The 19,207-nt window shown below is 34.3% G+C and overlaps 2 protein-coding genes across 2 annotated transcripts in view; both read left to right on the top strand.

The window, feature by feature from the left end:
* The window catches only part of fat1a (FAT atypical cadherin 1a), a 142,355-nt gene extending 138,403 nt beyond the window's left edge, over nucleotides 1–3,952 (top strand). The window contains 1 exon segment of the mRNA XM_056460918.1: nucleotides 1,072–3,952. Within this exon segment, the coding sequence (XP_056316893.1) occupies nucleotides 1,072–1,742 (671 nt within the window). The 3' untranslated portion in view covers nucleotides 1,743–3,952.
* A 4,706-nt stretch (nucleotides 3,953–8,658) lies between these two features.
* casp3a (caspase 3, apoptosis-related cysteine peptidase a) lies at nucleotides 8,659–18,441 on the top strand. Its single transcript, XM_056460906.1, has 7 exons — nucleotides 8,659–8,770; nucleotides 9,266–9,516; nucleotides 10,439–10,581; nucleotides 12,703–12,831; nucleotides 13,593–13,768; nucleotides 13,879–14,005; nucleotides 16,922–18,441. The coding sequence occupies exons 2-7, from the start codon at nucleotides 9,473–9,475 to the stop codon at nucleotides 17,149–17,151; spliced, it is 849 nt and encodes a 282-aa protein (XP_056316881.1). The 5' UTR covers nucleotides 8,659–8,770; nucleotides 9,266–9,472; the 3' UTR covers nucleotides 17,152–18,441.
* The last annotated feature ends 766 nt before the right edge of the window (nucleotides 18,442–19,207 follow it).

Below are 19,207 nucleotides of genomic sequence, written 5' to 3'. Positions count from 1 at the left end.
TTGGTTTTAAATGCCACAATTTTTGAAGGGGTTGAAGTCAATTCAGTTTTTGTTGAAGCAAAGAAAATTTTATTTAATAAAAATAATTTAAAAAGCAAAGTATGGTGATATTCACAGCCATATCACCGTGCAGCCCAGGACCGGTTACTCACTGAAGCTAAGTAGGGCTGAGGCTGGTCTGTAACTGGATGGGAAAGCTAGGTTGCTGTTGAAAGTGGTCTTAGTGTGGCCAGCAGGGGGCATTCAACCTGCGGTCTGTGTGAGTCCCAATGCCCCAGTAAAGTGAACAGGACACTATACCGTTAGTGGGCGCTCTCTTTCGGATGTAACGTTAAATCGAGGTCTTGGCCATACATGATAAATGCGCTATATAAAAACAAATTTCATTACATTACATTAGTTGGTTATATATTAGTTTATTAATTTTTAAAATATACAACATATATCTTATTTTGATTACTTTCATCTAAAGTCATATTTTACATAACTATTTGCTCATAAATAATTGTGGAAATCTAAATCTAAAAAGATCTTCATGATGGCAGTGCATCAATACAGAACATCAATAATTTCATAACACCCAGTTCTTAATTTTGTGAATTGCGAAGTCCCGGAACAGATCGGGGTCACTGTTCCGGCATGTAGGAGGATGGAGAAGTATCGTGCACGAAAGTGAAGAGCGGGGGGGCAGGTTGGTGTTTGGTGTGGTGGATGGCAGAGGGGTGTCGCGGATGAAATTGTGAAATTGAGCGGGGCGGGGGTGTCGTGGACGAAAGTGAAGAGGGTTGGGGAGTTGCGGAAGAAAGTGACAACGGACTGGGTAGGAGCCCAGATAACACAAGCCCTGATAACACAAAATTAATGGCAAAATAACATCAATAATATCCTCAGTAAATGTAACAGCAATGACAGCGGTGTAATAAGTATTTAAATTTCCCGAACTGAAATTGAATTGACCTCAGCCGTTCTTTGGTGTGTAACCCCAACCTAATCAAAACATTAATTATTTAATTTTATTTCTCCTATTTTGCCCAATCAGTCTAATGTTCACTGATTGTTCTCATCTGACAGGCTATCATTGGGACACATCTGACTGGATGCCGAGCGTTCAACTTCCTGGAATCCAGGAATTCCCTCAGTATGAGGTAGTGGAGGCTCCACCCACCCTTTACAGTGACCCCGCCCTGCTAGACACAGACTACTATCCCGGCGGATACGACATCGAAAGCGACTTCCCTCCTCCGCCTGACGACTTCCCATCCCATGACGACCTGCCCCCTCCTCCACCTGTGCCGGAGTACGGCGATCGCTATGACACATTACAACCTGCCACACGCGGGCTAAACAGCACCCCCTCTAGTCCTGGAGGGTCTTCAATACGCCATCGACCACCGTTACCCCAGCTCTATAGCCTCACCCAATTCCTACCCCACCATCATTACTCCTCAGACCCCGAACCCCAAACCAACCCCACCAGCACCATCACGTCATCCTCCACCGAAGGATACCGACATGGAGGCTTCTCGCTGGGCTACGGCCGCGACTTCGATCCTCCTGCTGCCGATAACATGTCGCTTTCGCTGTACACGTCCACGGCGTCCTGCTCAGACATGTCGGCCTGCTGCGAGGAGTCGGAGGTGATGATGAGCGATTATGAGAGCGGCGGAGAGGAGGGAGCGCAGTTTCAGAGGCTCATTATACCACCGCTGGACTCGCAACATCAGCAGCATACTGAAGTCTGACACTGGATCCAACACTTACGTTTCAAAAGTGCCTAAACCAAACCCTGCAACAGGAGACTTACTGTGTGTTTAAACCATAAACCACACAACGTTCATCCTACACCAATCTGCCATACAAAGGAAAAGCGCAGTGACTGTGGGCAAAATTGATTTCTTAAATGGATCTGCTTTGAGAAACAAGTGTCAAAATTGCAGTATATGAAAAAAAATATTGTTTTCAGTTTGTGTAGATACTGAACTTTGCCTTTGTAGGGCAGAAATGTAGTCTTAAAGAATGTTCACAACAAGAAGTGTAACCATTGGCTGAATGCATAGCACAACTATGATGATAACAGCACAGAGAGGTAATATCGTACTGTCAGAAAGATTTTTTTCTGGCCGTAAATCAGAAGTAAATTTCAAAAGTAAATCGGTGAAGTGTAGTTTAAAGAGCTTGAGCTTTTACAGCAGCAGGAGACAAACTAAAAGCATGTGCTTTTATTAAATTTACTTGTGCATCATGTGGATGCTAATATACAGTGGGAAAATAAGTATTGAACACGTCACCATTTTTTTCAGAAAGCATATTTGTAAAGGTGCTGTAGCCTGGAAATTTTTGTTGATAACAATCCATATATGCAAAGAAAACAAATCTAATTAGTTTACAAATGAAGTTATGTGTAATAAAATGAAATAAAACAGGGGGGAAGTATTGAACACATGAAGAAAGGAAGGTGTGGAAAGGCACTGAAAGCCCAGACAGCAGCTGAAATCTCTCAGGAGTTATTCAGCAATCCTCTGCCCTTCGTCTTTGTAAATTATTATGGATATGGACTGCTTCAGTCCAACACGTACATTAGCAGGATGATGAAGATTAAACCAGGGTGGACATTTCAGCAAGACAATGATCCAAAACACAGCCAAGGAAACTCTAAAATGATTTCAGAGAAAGAAATTCAAGCTATAGAATGGCCTTGTCAATCACCTGACTTCAATCCAATAGAAAATACTAAATAAAGACCAGATTTGATAGATGAGACCCACAGAACCATCTTTGTAAATTAGTATTAGCTGCTTCAGTCCAACATCTACATTAGCAGGATGATGAAGATGAAACCAGTGTGGACATTTTGGCTAGACGATGATTCAAAACAGCCAAGGACATGATCAGAGGCTTTCAGAGAAAGAAAACCAAGCTGTAGAATCTTTGGGTTTTTACCAAAATCTGGTTCGATTCCATGTCAACAGCTCCTTTAGAAATATCATTCCGAGGAAAAAACACGCTGAGTTCAATACTTATTTTCCCCGCTGTAGTTGCCTTTCTTGGTGTGAATGGGCATTTACATAAATGCCAAACATCCAAACACACACATATCGTATATACATCTGTATCTCACTGAAGATGGGTTTATTTGGAAAGACTTGCTTGAAAATGAGTTCTCTCCAGTAGCTCTTATATGGGCTGTTATTAAGGTTATTTAACAGTATTGGAGAGGACATTAGACTTGGCTGTGCCATTAAGTAATACATGATGAGATGTACAATTCACACAGAAAATGATAACTGATATATTGTCACGGATAATGGGAGAACGAACATCATTTCATGCATCAAGGTGATATCTGTATTTGTATAGATATAGCCATGCAAACTGATTTTTTTATACAGATCCTCATTCATTTGTTATGTAAATTTTACTGTACAGTTTTGATTTCAAGGTTTTACTAGGTTTTTGTAGATATTTTGTTTTTCTCTTGCTTTTTTTTTCCAAAAAAAAAAAAAAAAGACAGGAAAAAGTAGTGTACCAAGTCAAATGGTGTGTCATTATCAGCCTTACTGTATGTTCATTCACAAGTAAAGAAAAGAGCATCTAAAAAAAGAATAATAAAATATTGTAAAGGATATGAATGTGTGGTCGTCACAACGCACGTTCATTTCTGAAAGGATCATCATCTGATGGACGTCTGCATATTCTTGTGATGTGTTATGTTTTCTTTTCTTTTTGTTAATTTGTTGTTTGTAAATTGTGACTTTGGAACATCTTTATTTTTCGACCATGAAAATGGGACCCAGTATATTTATAGTGCGAGATTATTCACAGACATGTGACTTTTTCAGGGTCTGCGTGTGTGTGTGTGAGCAATGCTATGGTCTTGTTTTATGATTTTTATTAAATACTGCCACTAGCTTAACTGCTTTACTACTGGCAATAAATTATTCTCTAAAACGGGTGTTTGTCTTCCATGCGTTTATTTCATTTTTATTCTCATTTAAGCAGAATCACTTAGATGGTGGACTTGAAACACTTTACAATTATAAAAACACATCAGGGCTTGAATGTGCTGTGGTATGTGATTAAAGCTCCACATGCTGTGTTGATGACAATTTAGGCACATTATATCTGTCAGCGAGAGCATATTAGCAGCCCAGCAAGCATTTTTTGTTTTTAAAAGATGTCTAAATGATGTCTAATAGACGTCTAAACATAGTCGTCTTGGCTAAGACAAGGCTAAGTTTGGGCTGTCAGTGAAAATCTAAAAGACGTCTAAGAATAGGCTAAAACTAGAATAGTCGTCAAATTAACAGAAATAAATAACTACACATATAAAGTTTGCCTATTTGATGACTACACTGTAAAATAAGACCGTTATTTTCCATTTTTTCCAACAGCTGGAGTGCTGGAAAAAGGGTAAAATAATGTCCGTTAAATTACAGACATTTACTGTAAAATAACGGGCATTAAATTATAGATATTTGGCGTAAAATAACGGTCACTAAATTACAGACATTTACTGTAAAATAACGACCGTTAAATTACAGATTTTTAACATAAATTAACAGCCGTTAAATTACAGACATTTACCCGTATAATAACGGACATTAAATTACAGACATTTACCGTAAAATAACGGACATTAAATTACTGACATTTACTGTAAAATAACGACCGTTAAATTACAGATTTTGACCATAAAATAACAACCGTTAAATTACAGATTTTTACCATAAAGCAACAGCCGTTAATTTACAGACATTTACCCGTAAAATAATGGACATTAAATTACAGACATTTACTGTAAAATAACGTCCGTTAAATTACAGATATTTTCCATAAAATAACGGCTGCTAAATTACAGACATTTACCGTAAAATAACGGACATTAAATTACAGACATTTACCGTCAAATAACGGACATTAAATTACAGACATTTACTGTAAAATAACGTCCGTTAAATTACAGATATTTACCATAAAATAACGGCTGCTAAATTACAGACATTTACCGTAAAATAACCGACATTAAATTACAGACATTTTCCGTAAAATAACGGACATTAAATTACAGACATTTACTGTAAAATAACGTCCGTTAAATTACAGATATTAACCATAAAAAAACGGCTGCTAAATTACAGACATTTACCGTAAAACAACAGACATTAAATTACAGACATTTTCCGTAAAATAACGGACATTAAATTACAGACTTCTCCCATAAAATAACGGATGTTAAATTGCAGACATTTACTGTAAAATAATGGCTATAAGACTACAGACATTTACCATAAAATAACAGTCGTTAAATTACAGACATCGTAAAATAACGGACGTTAAATTACAGACTTTTACCATAAAATAACGGATGTTAAATTGCAGACATTTACTGTAAAATAACAGCCGTTAAATTACATACTTTTACCGTAAAATATTAGATGTTAAATTACAGAAATTTCCTTGAATTTAAATTTCTGGTAAATTTCTGTAATTTACTATCTGTTATTTTACGGCAAATGCCTGTAATTCAATGGCTGTTATTTTACTTTGTTTTTCCGGGACCCCAGCTAACGAAAAATAAATAAATAAAATAACGGGTTTTTTTTTACAGTGTAGTCTAGTTTTGGCCTATTTTTAGATGTCTATTAGATTTTTACTGACAGCCAAAGTTTAGCCTTATTTTAGCCAAACTGTCCATGTTTAGATATGTATTAGACGTCTATTAAACACAAAATAAAGGCAACTGACACAAAATAAAACAGGAACAATAGTCTGAATGATCTATTGAGACCCTTAGTCAGAGTTTATTTTAGTGTGCGGCTGACTGTAACAGCATAATAATGAAGAGATAATGATTAGATTGCAGTTGTTTTCTAATAGCTACATGACATCTGAGAATAAATTATTCTTTCCCAGTTCTTGAGCACTTAATTGTGGCATAGATTCAACAAGGTGCTGAAAACATTCTTTAGAACATTTGATTCATATTGTTTGATCATATTGTAATCATATTTGCAACAAAATGATTCTCCTGTTCAAACAAAAAGATGTTCTAACAGATTGAGATCTGGGCCCCTACGTATAAAACTTCTCAATAATGCTCTTAAAATTGGTGATTAGTGAACAAATCTAGGTAAAAACGTTTCTCAGAGCAACTTTGAGTAAACCCTGGGCCCATAATCACTAGTTATTTTAGTTTACCACTAGGAGTTCTACTAGCAGTTACTATTATTAGCTATGAGTTTACTCTAAATACCTATTCACAAAGATGCAGAGACAAACTTTGCTAAGGCATAGAGAGATTATTCTACTAAAGGCAAGGGCGGGATTAACCTTGTTGCTATGGATGATGTCAGTAAGATTACTCTGTACACAGTGATTGGCTAATGAAGAGGGAAGGAGTCTTTGATTTATTCATAAAACTCTATAGAGTGTAATATTAAGTTCCGAATAAAGGTAAAGAAATACGGCCACATTTATAGATTTTAAAATGCAAGCTGAGTGAAGAATTATCTCCTTTTATTTTAATGTTCTGGACATTAAAAAAGATTATCTTCCAGTATTACAAGTTAATAGTCATAGAAAATAATTGAGCAGATATAAACATATTTAATTTAATAAATTTTTTTAAACTGTAATTTTTGACATGGTTTTAAAATGTTTGCTCATTTTTGTCAAGTCTGGTTTAGTCTTAGTGATTAGTTTCACTGATTTAGTTAGTTTCAGCACTGAAGTGCTTAATTAAATACTTTAAAAGAGCAAGCGTTTGGGAGTCCTAAATTATGTAATTATATTACTTATACAGTACAACCGTTATTTTTAAGTTTTTCTCCTAAATCTGCAAGTTATGAGTTACTTTAAGCCTTAAGATGTGTTGTGAATATGGCCCCTGACTGAAGGTCATTTTAGTTTAGTGAACCATTGTCATGTTCAAGAAAGCATTGAAGATTATTTAAGCTTTGCTGACACGCTATAAGCGTTCCCATTGCCTTTCTATAAGTTTAAACCCTTTATGTTCTCTATATTGTGTTAAAGGTATTTTCATCTACAGATCTGCCCCTCACTGGATATGTTCTATTTTCCAGATCATTCTCTATAAACCTTAAAGGAGGCTGTAGATGAAAATCTCGGCAGATCAACAAGCAACCCCTTCTGATGCACGGTTTAAACTTGAACTTGTTGATTCTCACAAAGCTCTAAAGTTTTTGTTATCTAAGAATGGATCACATGTGGACAAAACATTGTGTTCGTTTTTTTTTAATTAAATGGAAATTACACTTTTAACCCAACATTTGGGTTTGTCCATATTTGACCCAACCCTGCATTTACTTTTTTAACAAGTCTGGTATTGATACAGTATTGTCTGGTATTAATAAATAAATTGGTCATTAAAAGAAAACAAGAGTTTTTACATTTGATTTCATATGTGTTCTTTTTTCTTTTTTTTCCACTGCCAAATTTAGCTGGCCTGTGTCATGTGACTATGAGAATTGAGCAACCAAAATCAAGTGGGAGAACCGGGGAAGTCAAAACGTTATTTAATTTAATTTTAATTTATTTAATCCTATTTATGTCAGTATTTTATTTTATTAAAGTTTTTTTGTAAAATACTGTAGCCAATAATTTTGAACTAATAATGTTTTTTCCTTCACATTACTTTTTTTAAGGGCCAATATATGTCATGTGGATGATTTAATAATAAATATTATATATATAATTATATTTATGTAAATATAATTATTAGCCTCGTTTATTTTTTCCCCAATTTCTTTTTTTTTATTTTAACGGAAAGTTTTTTTCAACACATTTCTAAACATAATAGTTTTAATGACTCATTTCTAATAACTGATTTATTTTATCTTTGACTAGATATTTTTCAAGACACTTCTATACAGCTTAAAGTGACATTTAAAGGCTTAACCAGGTTAATTAGGTTAGCTAGGCAGGTTAGGGCAATTAGGCAAGTTATTTTATGATGCTGTTTTTTTTGTAGGCAATCAGAAAAATAAATAAATAAATAAATAAATATATATATATATATATATATATATATATATATATATATATATATATATATATATATATATATATATATATATATATATATATATAATTTTGACCTTAAAATGGTTTTTAAAAAAATGAAAACTGCTTTTATTCTAGCCAAAATAAAACAAATAAGACTTTCTCCAGAAGAAAAAATATTATCAGACATACTGTGAAAATTCCATTGCTCTGTTAAACATCATTTAGGAAGTATTTAAAAAAGAAAAAAAATTCAAAGGGGGGCTAATAATTCTGACTTCAACTGTGTGTTTGTGCGTGTGCGTGTGTAACCTATTTTAAAAACAACTTAGGTCAAGATAAAATCGCTATTAAATAACTATAACATAGCTACTAAAAAACAGCGTTAGTATGGTAAAAGGTGTCATTATCTTATCGTTAAAAAAGGTATTGCCCATCCCTGTTCTGCAGTGAACATGGCTTCACAAATTTCTTCCGAGAAGCATTTTTTCCTGTTTAAACATGTGGAGCAAACAGACGTTTTACAGAGCTGGCTCTGTCTGTAACTTCTATTCATGTGGCAGAATGTGTGTGTGAAAATAAGTTATCCAGCAGAGGGCGATATTGTATAATATTGTTTTTGAGGTAGTGCGGTTACTTGCCATATCGCCCGCATACACTTCCTGGATGCTGCTGAGGAACCGCTTTGTAATCGGAATCCTGCACAAAATAAAGTGCTAACTAACAACAGGATATTTTCCGTTTCTCGGTAAGCGTCTTCTACATTCTTTCTTCTCGTGACTTTTCAGTTTGAGGTGGGTTTTGTTGGTGGCCCCTTGTTATCCGCGTGAACTCTCAAAGCAGACAAAGAATCGCCAAGCACACGGGTTGATAGTTAATTTTTCCGTGTCAAATATGGTCTTTACATTCACTTGTGCACTAGAGTAGTTATATTCTTAGACGGTTATTAAAGTTATTTGCTGAAATTTAGTATTCATAAAGTTTAATTATACATTTACAAGGCGAGTGGAACTTGACCTTCATTACCTCCACACGTAAATAAGCTCCTTGTGGATCTTTTTGTTCGGAACACGCTGACTAAGAAGACAGCTCAGTAGGTTTTGACACGCATCCATTATGTTAATAATAATCTTCAGCTGTAAGAAATCTTTCGGTTTGCCAGGAGCCATATTTGCACAAACTGCATTTTATTTGAATAAATATCCACACCTAAATCTTATTTCAGGTTGTTTTTTTTACACAGCTGTTGAAGGGTGACGTCTGCAGCTTCTCATTGGCTGGTGGTGCCAGTCAACAAACAACAAAGAATATACATCGGACATGCGGATACCGAGACTACTATTTTGAGAGCTGTTATAACGCCTTAAACACCCACAGTTACACATATAACCGCCTCCAGGAGAAGAAGAAACCTGTTTACTCTTCAAAAGCGCTCGTTAAGCGGTTGGAGATGAACGGAGACTGTGTGGACGCGAGGCGTGTGGATACAACAGAGTAAGATGAGCTTGACGATTGTTGCTATGCAGGTTTCACATGTGATTGACAGTTCAAAAACAGTATTCAGTTCCTAACACTCTATTTTGTCACCATGGTAGTGAAATACAGACAGGTTTATTGTTCATTCTAACAATAGCATTTATTATTGTTTATTATTTATTATGTTTTATCCATGTACATTAGTTATTGTCTAGTAAATACATATCATACAATGTGTGCATCATTGTTATGCAAGTCGATACTTGAGTTTCTCAGTATTTAATCTTTCTCATGGACATTTAGTGGTTTTGAATTATATATTGTGACAACTTTTTTGGCCATTTTACCTGTAAGATGAAACCTGATAAATAATTGTTGACATCTGAATATAGGAAGGCATTTTAATTTCCAGACCTTCAGAATTTACTCAGAATTTACTCATTATTTACTCGTCTTCAAGTGGTTTCAAACCTTTATTAGATTATTCTGTTGAACACACACACAAAAAAAAAATATTCTAAAGAAACCTGTAACTTAACAATCGACTTCCGTAGTTGGAAAAAAATACTATAGAAGTCAATGGTTACAGGTCTCCAACAATTTTCAAAGTATCGTGTTCTGTGTTTAACAAAAGAAAGAAAATGATACAGGATTGGAACAAGCAAAAGATGACAGAATTATCATTTTCCTTAGGTAAACTATCCCTAAAATGATAAAATTCAAAATTAAAAGTAGTTATTAAGATTAATGTGGTTTGGAATTGGTACAATGTGCTGGGGGGAAATAAATGTTCAGAATATTGACTTTATTATTGTCCAAACACTGTAAATATAAGTAGGAAACTGACCTACAGAAATCACGTGCAATCTAATTTAATACTAATTACTTATTATTATATTAAATGCAGTTGAATGTGATTTACTGTACTGTGTTTGTCCAGTGCTGGTAAGGATGGGGCATCTGGGTCGCAGCCCATGCAGGTTGATGCCAAGCCTCAATCACATGCCTTCAGATACAGCTTGAACTACCCCAACATCGGCCACTGCATCATAATCAACAACAAGAACTTTGATCGCAGGACAGGTAACACTTGTTTTGCATTTTTCACCAGTGTGACTTATCTTGTTTTTGTCATATCTGTCAATTTGAAGGCTCATCAAACTGGCTGATGATGAGGATTGTTGAAATGCCTTCATAATTGTTTAAAACTGAAAGGCAATCATTTACCTACCTCATGTATTTATCAATACGATCTTTATTAAGCATTTCAAAAGTATGGCTGACAAAGATTTCTTTGTTTTTTATAACAGATGGTCAAAAATATTAATGGTCAAAATTAAAAATTAAACACTCTAATCTGATCTGTCTGTGTCATAAATGTAATTTAGAAAAGTCAATTTATACTGATATAGTGCAGGTTTACTTTAATGTTATAAATGATGTGAAAATAAAATGTTAAATGATGAGTGAAATAATGTTACATTGTCATTCGTCATAGCAGATATATTGTAAAAGTGACACTACATACTTCTGTTGATCTGTGCTTATTAAAATAAAGTAAAAGAATTAGTGATTATACATATGTCTTTTGTGTTATTATATTATTAAAAAGTTCTTGCTGAAGTTTTTAGTGGTTAGAAGGAGATTGGCGAAGTGTGACAATTGCTTAATAGTTTGGAGCTGCATTGGGATTTTTGAATAGAGACTTTTAATATCTAATCAATTGGTTATTGTTCAACATATGTATTTGGTAGAGTATGAATGATATCAAAATATCAATATTTTAGTAGGATTGTTTTAATCACAGACAGAAAGTACAGGAAATGTGTACCATTGTAAAGTAATGATGATGATGATAATAATAATAATAATAATAATAATAATGATAGTAATAATAACATTTTAGAAAAACATCTTCCTCTGGCAATTAAGTAAATAAAAGATCAAAAATAATGAGCATCATTCATCTTTACCATAATTTACAGAAGACTCCCATTGAAAGTGTAGCAATAGTTTATTTATTCATTCATTTTCTTTTTGGCTTAGTCCCTTTATTAATCAGGGGTCGCCACAGCGAAATGAACCACCAACTTATCCAGCGTACTGTAGATTTTACGTGGCAGGTGCCCTTTCATTCACAGCTCAACTCAACTCAACACTAGGGCCAATTTAGCTTATTCATTTCACCTATACCCCATGTCTTTGGACTATGGGGGAAACTGGGAAACCCATGTCAACACGGGGAGAACATGCAAACTCCACACAGAAATGCCAGCTGACCAAGTCGGGGCTCAAACCAGCAACCTTCTTGCTGTGAGTCGATTGTGCTACCCACTGCGCGATCGTGATGCTGCAGTCATTTATATATGATTTAAAATATAGCAAAATTGAGCATAGTTATATATTCTTTTATATATTCGTTTGACATACATTTATCTGTTACTCTGAATAAGAATGAAGCATAACTTTACCCCTATTTTATTACAACGAAGTTAATGGACACATCAAAAGTAGATCATTTACTTTAATATGCTTTTTTATTTACATAAAATCACTTTTGTCACTTCAATTTGACAAATTGAGTCTTTGACCCAAATCAGATAGAAAATTTGCCACAAACCAAATTTGTAGGCCTTAAAAAGTCTTACATTTATGAAAATTTGATTTGTTGGTCTTAAATCCTTTAAACAAGTCTTAATTTGTATCTGTCCATGTCTCCAATCACCTACAATATATATATATATATTGTAGAAGAATAGTTAAGTTAAAAAAGTGCATTGCATAGGCTTTGCTTGTTTTGACATACTATTTAAAATGTAGCTAAGAATTAACTAATACTATATATATATTTATATACACATTTTTTTCTTTTTCTTTTGCATGAGGCAAGTAAACCTCTAGCATGTTTACCTTTACAAATAAGCGTAATTTACTAAATATTTTTAAATAATTTATTTCCCTTGTGTGGACTTCCTATGTTGTCACAAATGTAGGCAAACACACACTGTAAAGATATTGACAACAGCCTAATACTGAGAAATAATAAAAGAAATCCCTGCTATCAATAGTCAAATTGCTATGCTTCAGATGTTATATAAAGGATGCTTTTTAATTGGTCATAAACCTTTTTATATGCTTTTTTGTATTGCATATTTTGTATTTTTTGTATTGCATTTTTTTTTTAACCTGTTTTTCACCTTACAGGCATGAACCAACGCAATGGCACTGATGTAGATGCAGGAAACGTAATGAATGTGTTTCGAAAGCTTGGATACATTGTGAAAGTCTACAATGACCAGACAGTTGCACAGATTATGCAGGTTTTAACAACAGGTAATCATAATAAGCTCAGCACACGCATTAAGGGCGTACTCACACTATGTACAGTTGCTTTGAACCAGGCCAAAGCACGCTTGTCCCCCCTTCCGTCTCCCCCGACAGCCCGCACTCACATCACATTCAGGCATGGACACACTTACGTCATCGATGATGCGCTGTTCAGTAAGCGCTTTCACTCAGCACAGTGGAGATTTCTTTAGTTATATGGTTTTGGTCGTTTGGGATGCAGTGAGATGCAGTCAAATATTTCGACGAACAGATCAGCCACTTTTGACGCTCATAAACAACCATAAAGTCCTCGTGCTGCAGGAATTAGGAGGTTTGCTAAAGGTGCAGCTGTCTTACAGTGAGGGGTTTGCATCTTTAATAAACTACGACAGTTTGTGTTCATTGAACAGTAAGAATGATTAATAAATCCATATTAGACAGTCCCTTAAAAGTCACGTCTCGCTTTCAGTTTCGGGCTCAGGTGCGTTTTGCACTCACACACAAGTGTACCGCGCCAGAGCCCAAGTGAACCTCGCTCTGGCACACCCTTTTCCCAACCAGGCCAGGGCCGGCCAAGTGAACCGTACCTGAGCCCGATTCAGAGCACTCGCACTTCTCAAACGATCCGGGAAACGGGCCTGGGCACGGTTCGGATAGCCTAGTGTGAGTACGCCCTAAATGTAGAATATATACCCGTATGTTATATCAATTGATAATTATACAGTGCTTATTGTACTCACTGATGTCTGTTTGTTGTTGTATCTCAGTTGCCCATGATGATCACAGCCGCTGTGCTTCATTAGTGTGTGTGTTGCTGAGTCATGGCGATGAGGGGGTGTTTTTTGGCACTGATACCTCTGTGGATCTCAAGTCTTTAACTAGTCTGTTCAGAGGAGACCGCTGCCCATCACTAGTGGGAAAACCTAAACTGTTCTTCATTCAGGTACATGCTCAGTCTCTGATGTGTGTGTTTTTTGCATTCAAGTTTGTTTGGATCTGGCTCAAAGTTTTATTTTCCATTCACAAGATTTATGCTGGTTTATGTTAATCTAGGCTTGTAGAGGAACAGATTTGGATCCTGGTGTGGAAACTGACCATCCTGATCACCCTGACATCCCAGATGGTCGTGTGAGGATCCCGGTGGAGGCAGATTTCCTCTATGCATACTCTACTGTACCAGGTACAGATGCACAAATAAATTTGTATATCAAATATATGCAGACATAATGAACACTACACCACCATCTATCCATCCATCTATCCATCTGTCTATCCATCCTACCATCCTTCCTTCCTTCCTTCCTTGCTTCCAATTAATAATCAGTAATTCTTTGCAATTATTTTTTTTTTCCGTTAATCAAACATACAACATAAATAATTGTTTCTTTAAAGTGTAATATTATCACAATATAACTGTTGAGCATTATTTTTGATCCAAAATTGCAACCTTGGTGAAAATGAGGACTCGATTAGACAGGATAATATGCCAAAAAATTACAAATTCTAATCGTGCCAAAAATCCTTTGTATGGTACATTTCTTTAAATGCATGCCTGCAGGTGCATACACACAAAGGAAAATTAGAAATAAAGACACAGGGCACCAGAAACAAAGCGTTGCTACTAATAGTATTAAAAAATTGAATTAGATTTGGATTTGGCTCTCATTGGAGTTTTGAATAATGAATCACATTATATGTTGTCACATTATATGTTGAATAATTAATCTTTAAACAGTTATAATTTGTTGTCATTGGACAGAAATTTTCCAGCAGCGCTACTTAAAAACTGGATGTAAGTGTTAAATAACAGATTTTACGTAATAAAGCATTGCATTGTGAAAGTTGGTAGTGTGGCTTTAAATATGCTTAAACTTTTTTATGTCGCACTATAAATTTATTGACATAATTTAACAACCTTTTGTACCAGGGTATCTGTGGGGTCTTAAAAAGTCTTAAAGTTAAAACAAAGCTTTAGGCCTTAAATTCACTGAAATATGGTGTTTTAGGTCTTAAATAATTTTAAACGGGTCTTAATCTTCATTTGTTCATGTAAAGCTACTCGATTGATACAACAAACAATCCATCTGAAAAAAAAACATTTAACAAAAGTCAAATTTATTAACCCTATTTACCAATATGGTTTGATTATCTTCCTTATATCCTTACAATAACATTTGTTTAAAACTTCTCCATGTGTTTTTGAATAACTGCATGTTGTACATAAATGTAATATTATAGTTTTTAAACCGTGTCTTTTTTTAAAGAAAAGTTTTACTAATAAAAATATATATGTATATAGCTGGAGTTTGCTTGTTTCGACTCATTTAAAATGTGAGGCTAAGAAATAACTGAATTTTAAGTGAATTAGTTTCATAAACTAATTTCGAGAGGAGCATGTGATATGATTGAGCACGTCTGGCCACCCATCTGCAATCAGTAATAATCCAATCAGAGTGATCCTAGTTTACTATAAATGGATCATTTTCTCCCTACTGTTCCATCTTCGTTTGGAAGAATCCCCCCTTCCACCCCATTTCCTCCTTTTCCTCCCTTTTCTAAAGGGGGAGCTCTTGAGACCTACCTGATCTCTGATCTCCTGATATGCTTATCGACCGGGCGGGAGCCCTGGGCTCAAATATCTCCGAGCTCAGGGTTCTCTCCCGGGACAGCATGCCAAACCTGCTTTATACGCCAAGCATATCTAAGTGGGAACTCTTGAATTTTAATAGGGCAAGTGAAAAAAAAAAAATCCTTAGCGTTTTGCATTGTGTGAGTGTAAAATTTCATTCATAATGGTCTTTAAAAAGTCTTAAATTTGACTTGATGAAACCTGCAGAAACCCGGTGCACATTTTAGTTTTTGACCCACAAACGTGAGGGATGTTTTCATCAACTTAAGAGTTTGTAAAGTTTATTTGTAGCTTTGTTAACTCTGTTCCCATCGTTAATACGTTTGTCAAAAATCACATATTACAAAAATGTAGCCAAAGCTTTTTAATGTGTTTTCCTTAACTAGATGGCAGAGGCTTGACTAGGATGCTCTTCTCTGCTCTTCAAACGCATAAAACATTAGCATTAACAAACATATTGTTTCTTGAGCAAAGAAAACACTGGACTTGTTCAAACAACTAGGGTATTTACCCAAACACTGCAAACAAGCCGAAACTACAAGTTGACACAAGCTTATTTTCAAAATACTTTTCATTTCTTAAATATTTTTTAAACCCACAGACAGATATAAAGAGTGATCAATAGTGTTGATTTATATATAAAAAAAAATTGAAATATAGAAACACAAAGCTACCACCAATCGAGGAGATATAGCTGAAGTCACAATTATTAGCCCTTAATATAGCTCCTGTGATTTTATATATATATATATATATATATATATATATATATATATATATATATATATATATATATATATATATATATATATATATATATATATATATATATATATATATATTTATTTATTTATTTATTTATTTATTTATTTTATTTTTATTTATTTATTATTCATTTTAAAAATATTCCCCCAACAATGATTAACAGAACAATACATTTTTCTTAGTATTTCATATAATATTTTTTTCTTCAGGAGAAAGTCTGATTTGTTTTATCTTGGCTAGAATAAAAGCAGTTTTACATTTTTAAAAAAACATTTTAAGGTTAATAATCATAGCCCTCTCAAGCAATGTTTTTTTTTTTTTCGATTGTCTGCAGAACAAATCACTGTTTTATAATGACTTGCCTAATGAACCTAGTTAAGACTTTAAATGTCACTTTAAGCTGTATAGAAGTGTCTTGAAAAATATCTAGTCAAATATTACTTACTGTCATCATGACAAAGATAAAAGAAATCAGTTATTAGAAATGAGTTATTAAAACTATTATTCTTAGAAATATGTTGAAAAAAATCTTCTTTCCTTTAAGCAGAAATTGGGAAAAAATTATATTTATAATTATAATTGGCTAAAAATTCTAACTTAAGCTGTATTTGTTTTACTGAGAACTTGCTGCTCATAGAATAGTATTTCTACTAATAGTACTGTAAGTATCTTTTTCCTAATGAATTTATTTCCTCTATCAAGGTTATTACTCCTGGAGAAACACAATGACCGGCTCATGGTTCATTCAGTCCCTTTGTGATATGATGACGAAGTACGGCAGTGAACTGGAGCTCTTGCAGATCATGACCAGGGTCAACCATAAAGTGGCACTGGACTTTGAGTCCACCTCCAACATGCCGGGCTTCGATGCCAAGAAACAGATCCCCTGCATCGTCTCAATGCTCACCAAAGAGATGTACTTCACTCCTTAAAACCGCCAGGGAAACTTTGAGAACGTCAGCAGCTGTTTTTGGTAGGTTTCACAAGTAGTATGTGCACTTCCAAGCGTTGAATTTAGGAGTATAAGACCTTTTCATTACAGCAAAATGGTTCAGAACCACTGAAATACTAGCAGGACATTCTTCTCAAAATGTCCTGTCTCAGGTTTATTGTGTTTTTCTAACAGTTATAAATGTGCTGTGTTTGCAAATAGGTGCTCCAACTTTTTTGTGTTCTTGTGACTTTATAGCATTTCACTTGCCTCTGTTCTTTCTGTTCACGATGTAATAGTAATAATAGTAATGAACAATCATCAGAAGCAAGTGATGTGGGGATTTCTAGAATTACAGTAATCAGGGACTTTGATAAACTTTAATATACTATTGCACTGTTAAAAAGGGAATCATAAACGGGCATTAAATGAGTTAAATCAGTGAGATTGGAAATCGTAATTAAAGGGAGACCGCTGTGCCTATTTTAATGTGAAAAGCAAAGAACAACAATCAAACATAACTATTCCCTAGTGCCTCTCTCTGAGCCATGTGAACGGATTTTAATAAGTCTTTTCAATAAATCTTTTTTACAGTTTTCCACTAAGACACGATAAATGCATAATTTACCTGAATATTTAGGGTTAAAGCAAAGTTCACCCCTACCTCCTCAAAACACATTTCTGTCATCATGTACTCACCCTTCACTTGTTCCAAACCTGTTTGACTTCTTCTAATGAACAAAAAAGAAGATCTTTTGAAAAATGTTAGAAAGAATTGGCTTCATAGTATTTGGTTTTCTTACTATGGATGTCAATGGTTACCCATTTCCAACATTCTTTGGAATATCTTCTTTTGTTTTAAAGAGAAGAATCTCTTAAATATTTGGAACCAGTAAAGGGTGAACAAATGTGTCATTTCTGAGTGAACAATCCGTTTATATCATCGTTTTTTTATTATCAACGTTAAAAAAAATCAACTAACATTTAGAGACTTAAAGTGGAAGTCTTTAGGCTGTCAACATATGTTTGTGGTCATTTGTATTTTGATCTGCAATTCTCTGGAATTTGTCTCTTTAATATGAATATGAAGGTAATTCATCTGTAAAAAATCATGTCACTTATTACTGCTGAGGTCACTGATACATTGTGTGTTTTCCTTATGCATGCATACATAGAAAACGACATACCTTTTGTGTTTATTGTACAATCTTGGTTATTGTACATATGTTAGTTTTATTCTATGTACAAACCACAACCTTTGTATGTAATAAAACAGCTCTGCAGTACACTGGCTGATTGGACAATGCAAAAATCATTGAGAATGCATGTGAGCTTTGGTCTTACTGAAGGGTTTAACTTGATGACTAAGGTTTTGTTTTATTAATCAGATTAAGGTTGGAAACTGGAAATTCATCTTTAATCATTTAAATTTATCATTTTTTATAGGTTTGTAAATGCCAGTAGCTTTAATTGGCTGTTTTTCAGGTGGTAGATGAATAAAATATCTCATTGATTCTATCATTAAACTAATATTATATTAGATTATAACATGCTTTATTACTGTAGTGCATTTAAGCAGCTTGTCCGATGTTATCTATTTAATATCACTTTTATTATCTGAATAAGGTTTTACTATATAAAATATGTATTTTATATTTTATATAATATAATAATTATGTAAAAATATGGTAGACATGTTGTTTTTTGGCAGATTGATTACCACAGATTGACTATAGTTAACTATTAACTACACTTTAACTTTAATTCAGAACAATTTAATCTTCATAAAGAGAAAATTTAAAGTAAGTTTTTTGCTAAATGAATGCAATATACACTAACCGGCCACTTTATTAGGTACACCTTACTAGGACTGGGTTGGACCCCCTTTTGCCTTCAGACCTGCCTTTTGGCATAGATTCAACAAGGTACAAGATTTTGGTCCATATTGACATGATAGTATCATGCAGTTACTGCTGATTTGTTGGCTGCATGTCCATGATGCGAATCTCCAATTCCATCACATCCCAAAGGTGTTCTATTGGATTGAGCTCTGGTGA

Source organism: Danio aesculapii, chromosome 1 (genome assembly GCF_903798145.1).
Source record: "Danio aesculapii chromosome 1, fDanAes4.1, whole genome shotgun sequence".
Classification (NCBI taxonomy): Eukaryota; Metazoa; Chordata; class Actinopteri; order Cypriniformes; family Danionidae; genus Danio; species Danio aesculapii.
The sequence above is the reverse complement of the archived record's forward strand: the minus strand, read 5'-3'. Positions and strand labels throughout refer to the sequence as shown.

Excerpts from the sequence above, each read along its gene's own strand:
- casp3a (XM_056460906.1), top strand. The coding sequence starts at position 9,473 with ATGAACGGAGACTGTGTGGACGCGAGGCGTGTGGATACAACAGA. Across the intron at positions 9,517-10,438 it reads AGGCGTGTGGATACAACAGA|TGCTGGTAAGGATGGGGCAT; the intron begins GTAAGATGAGCT and ends GTGTTTGTCCAG. Across the intron at positions 14,006-16,921 it reads TGCATACTCTACTGTACCAG|GTTATTACTCCTGGAGAAAC; the intron begins GTACAGATGCAC and ends TCCTCTATCAAG.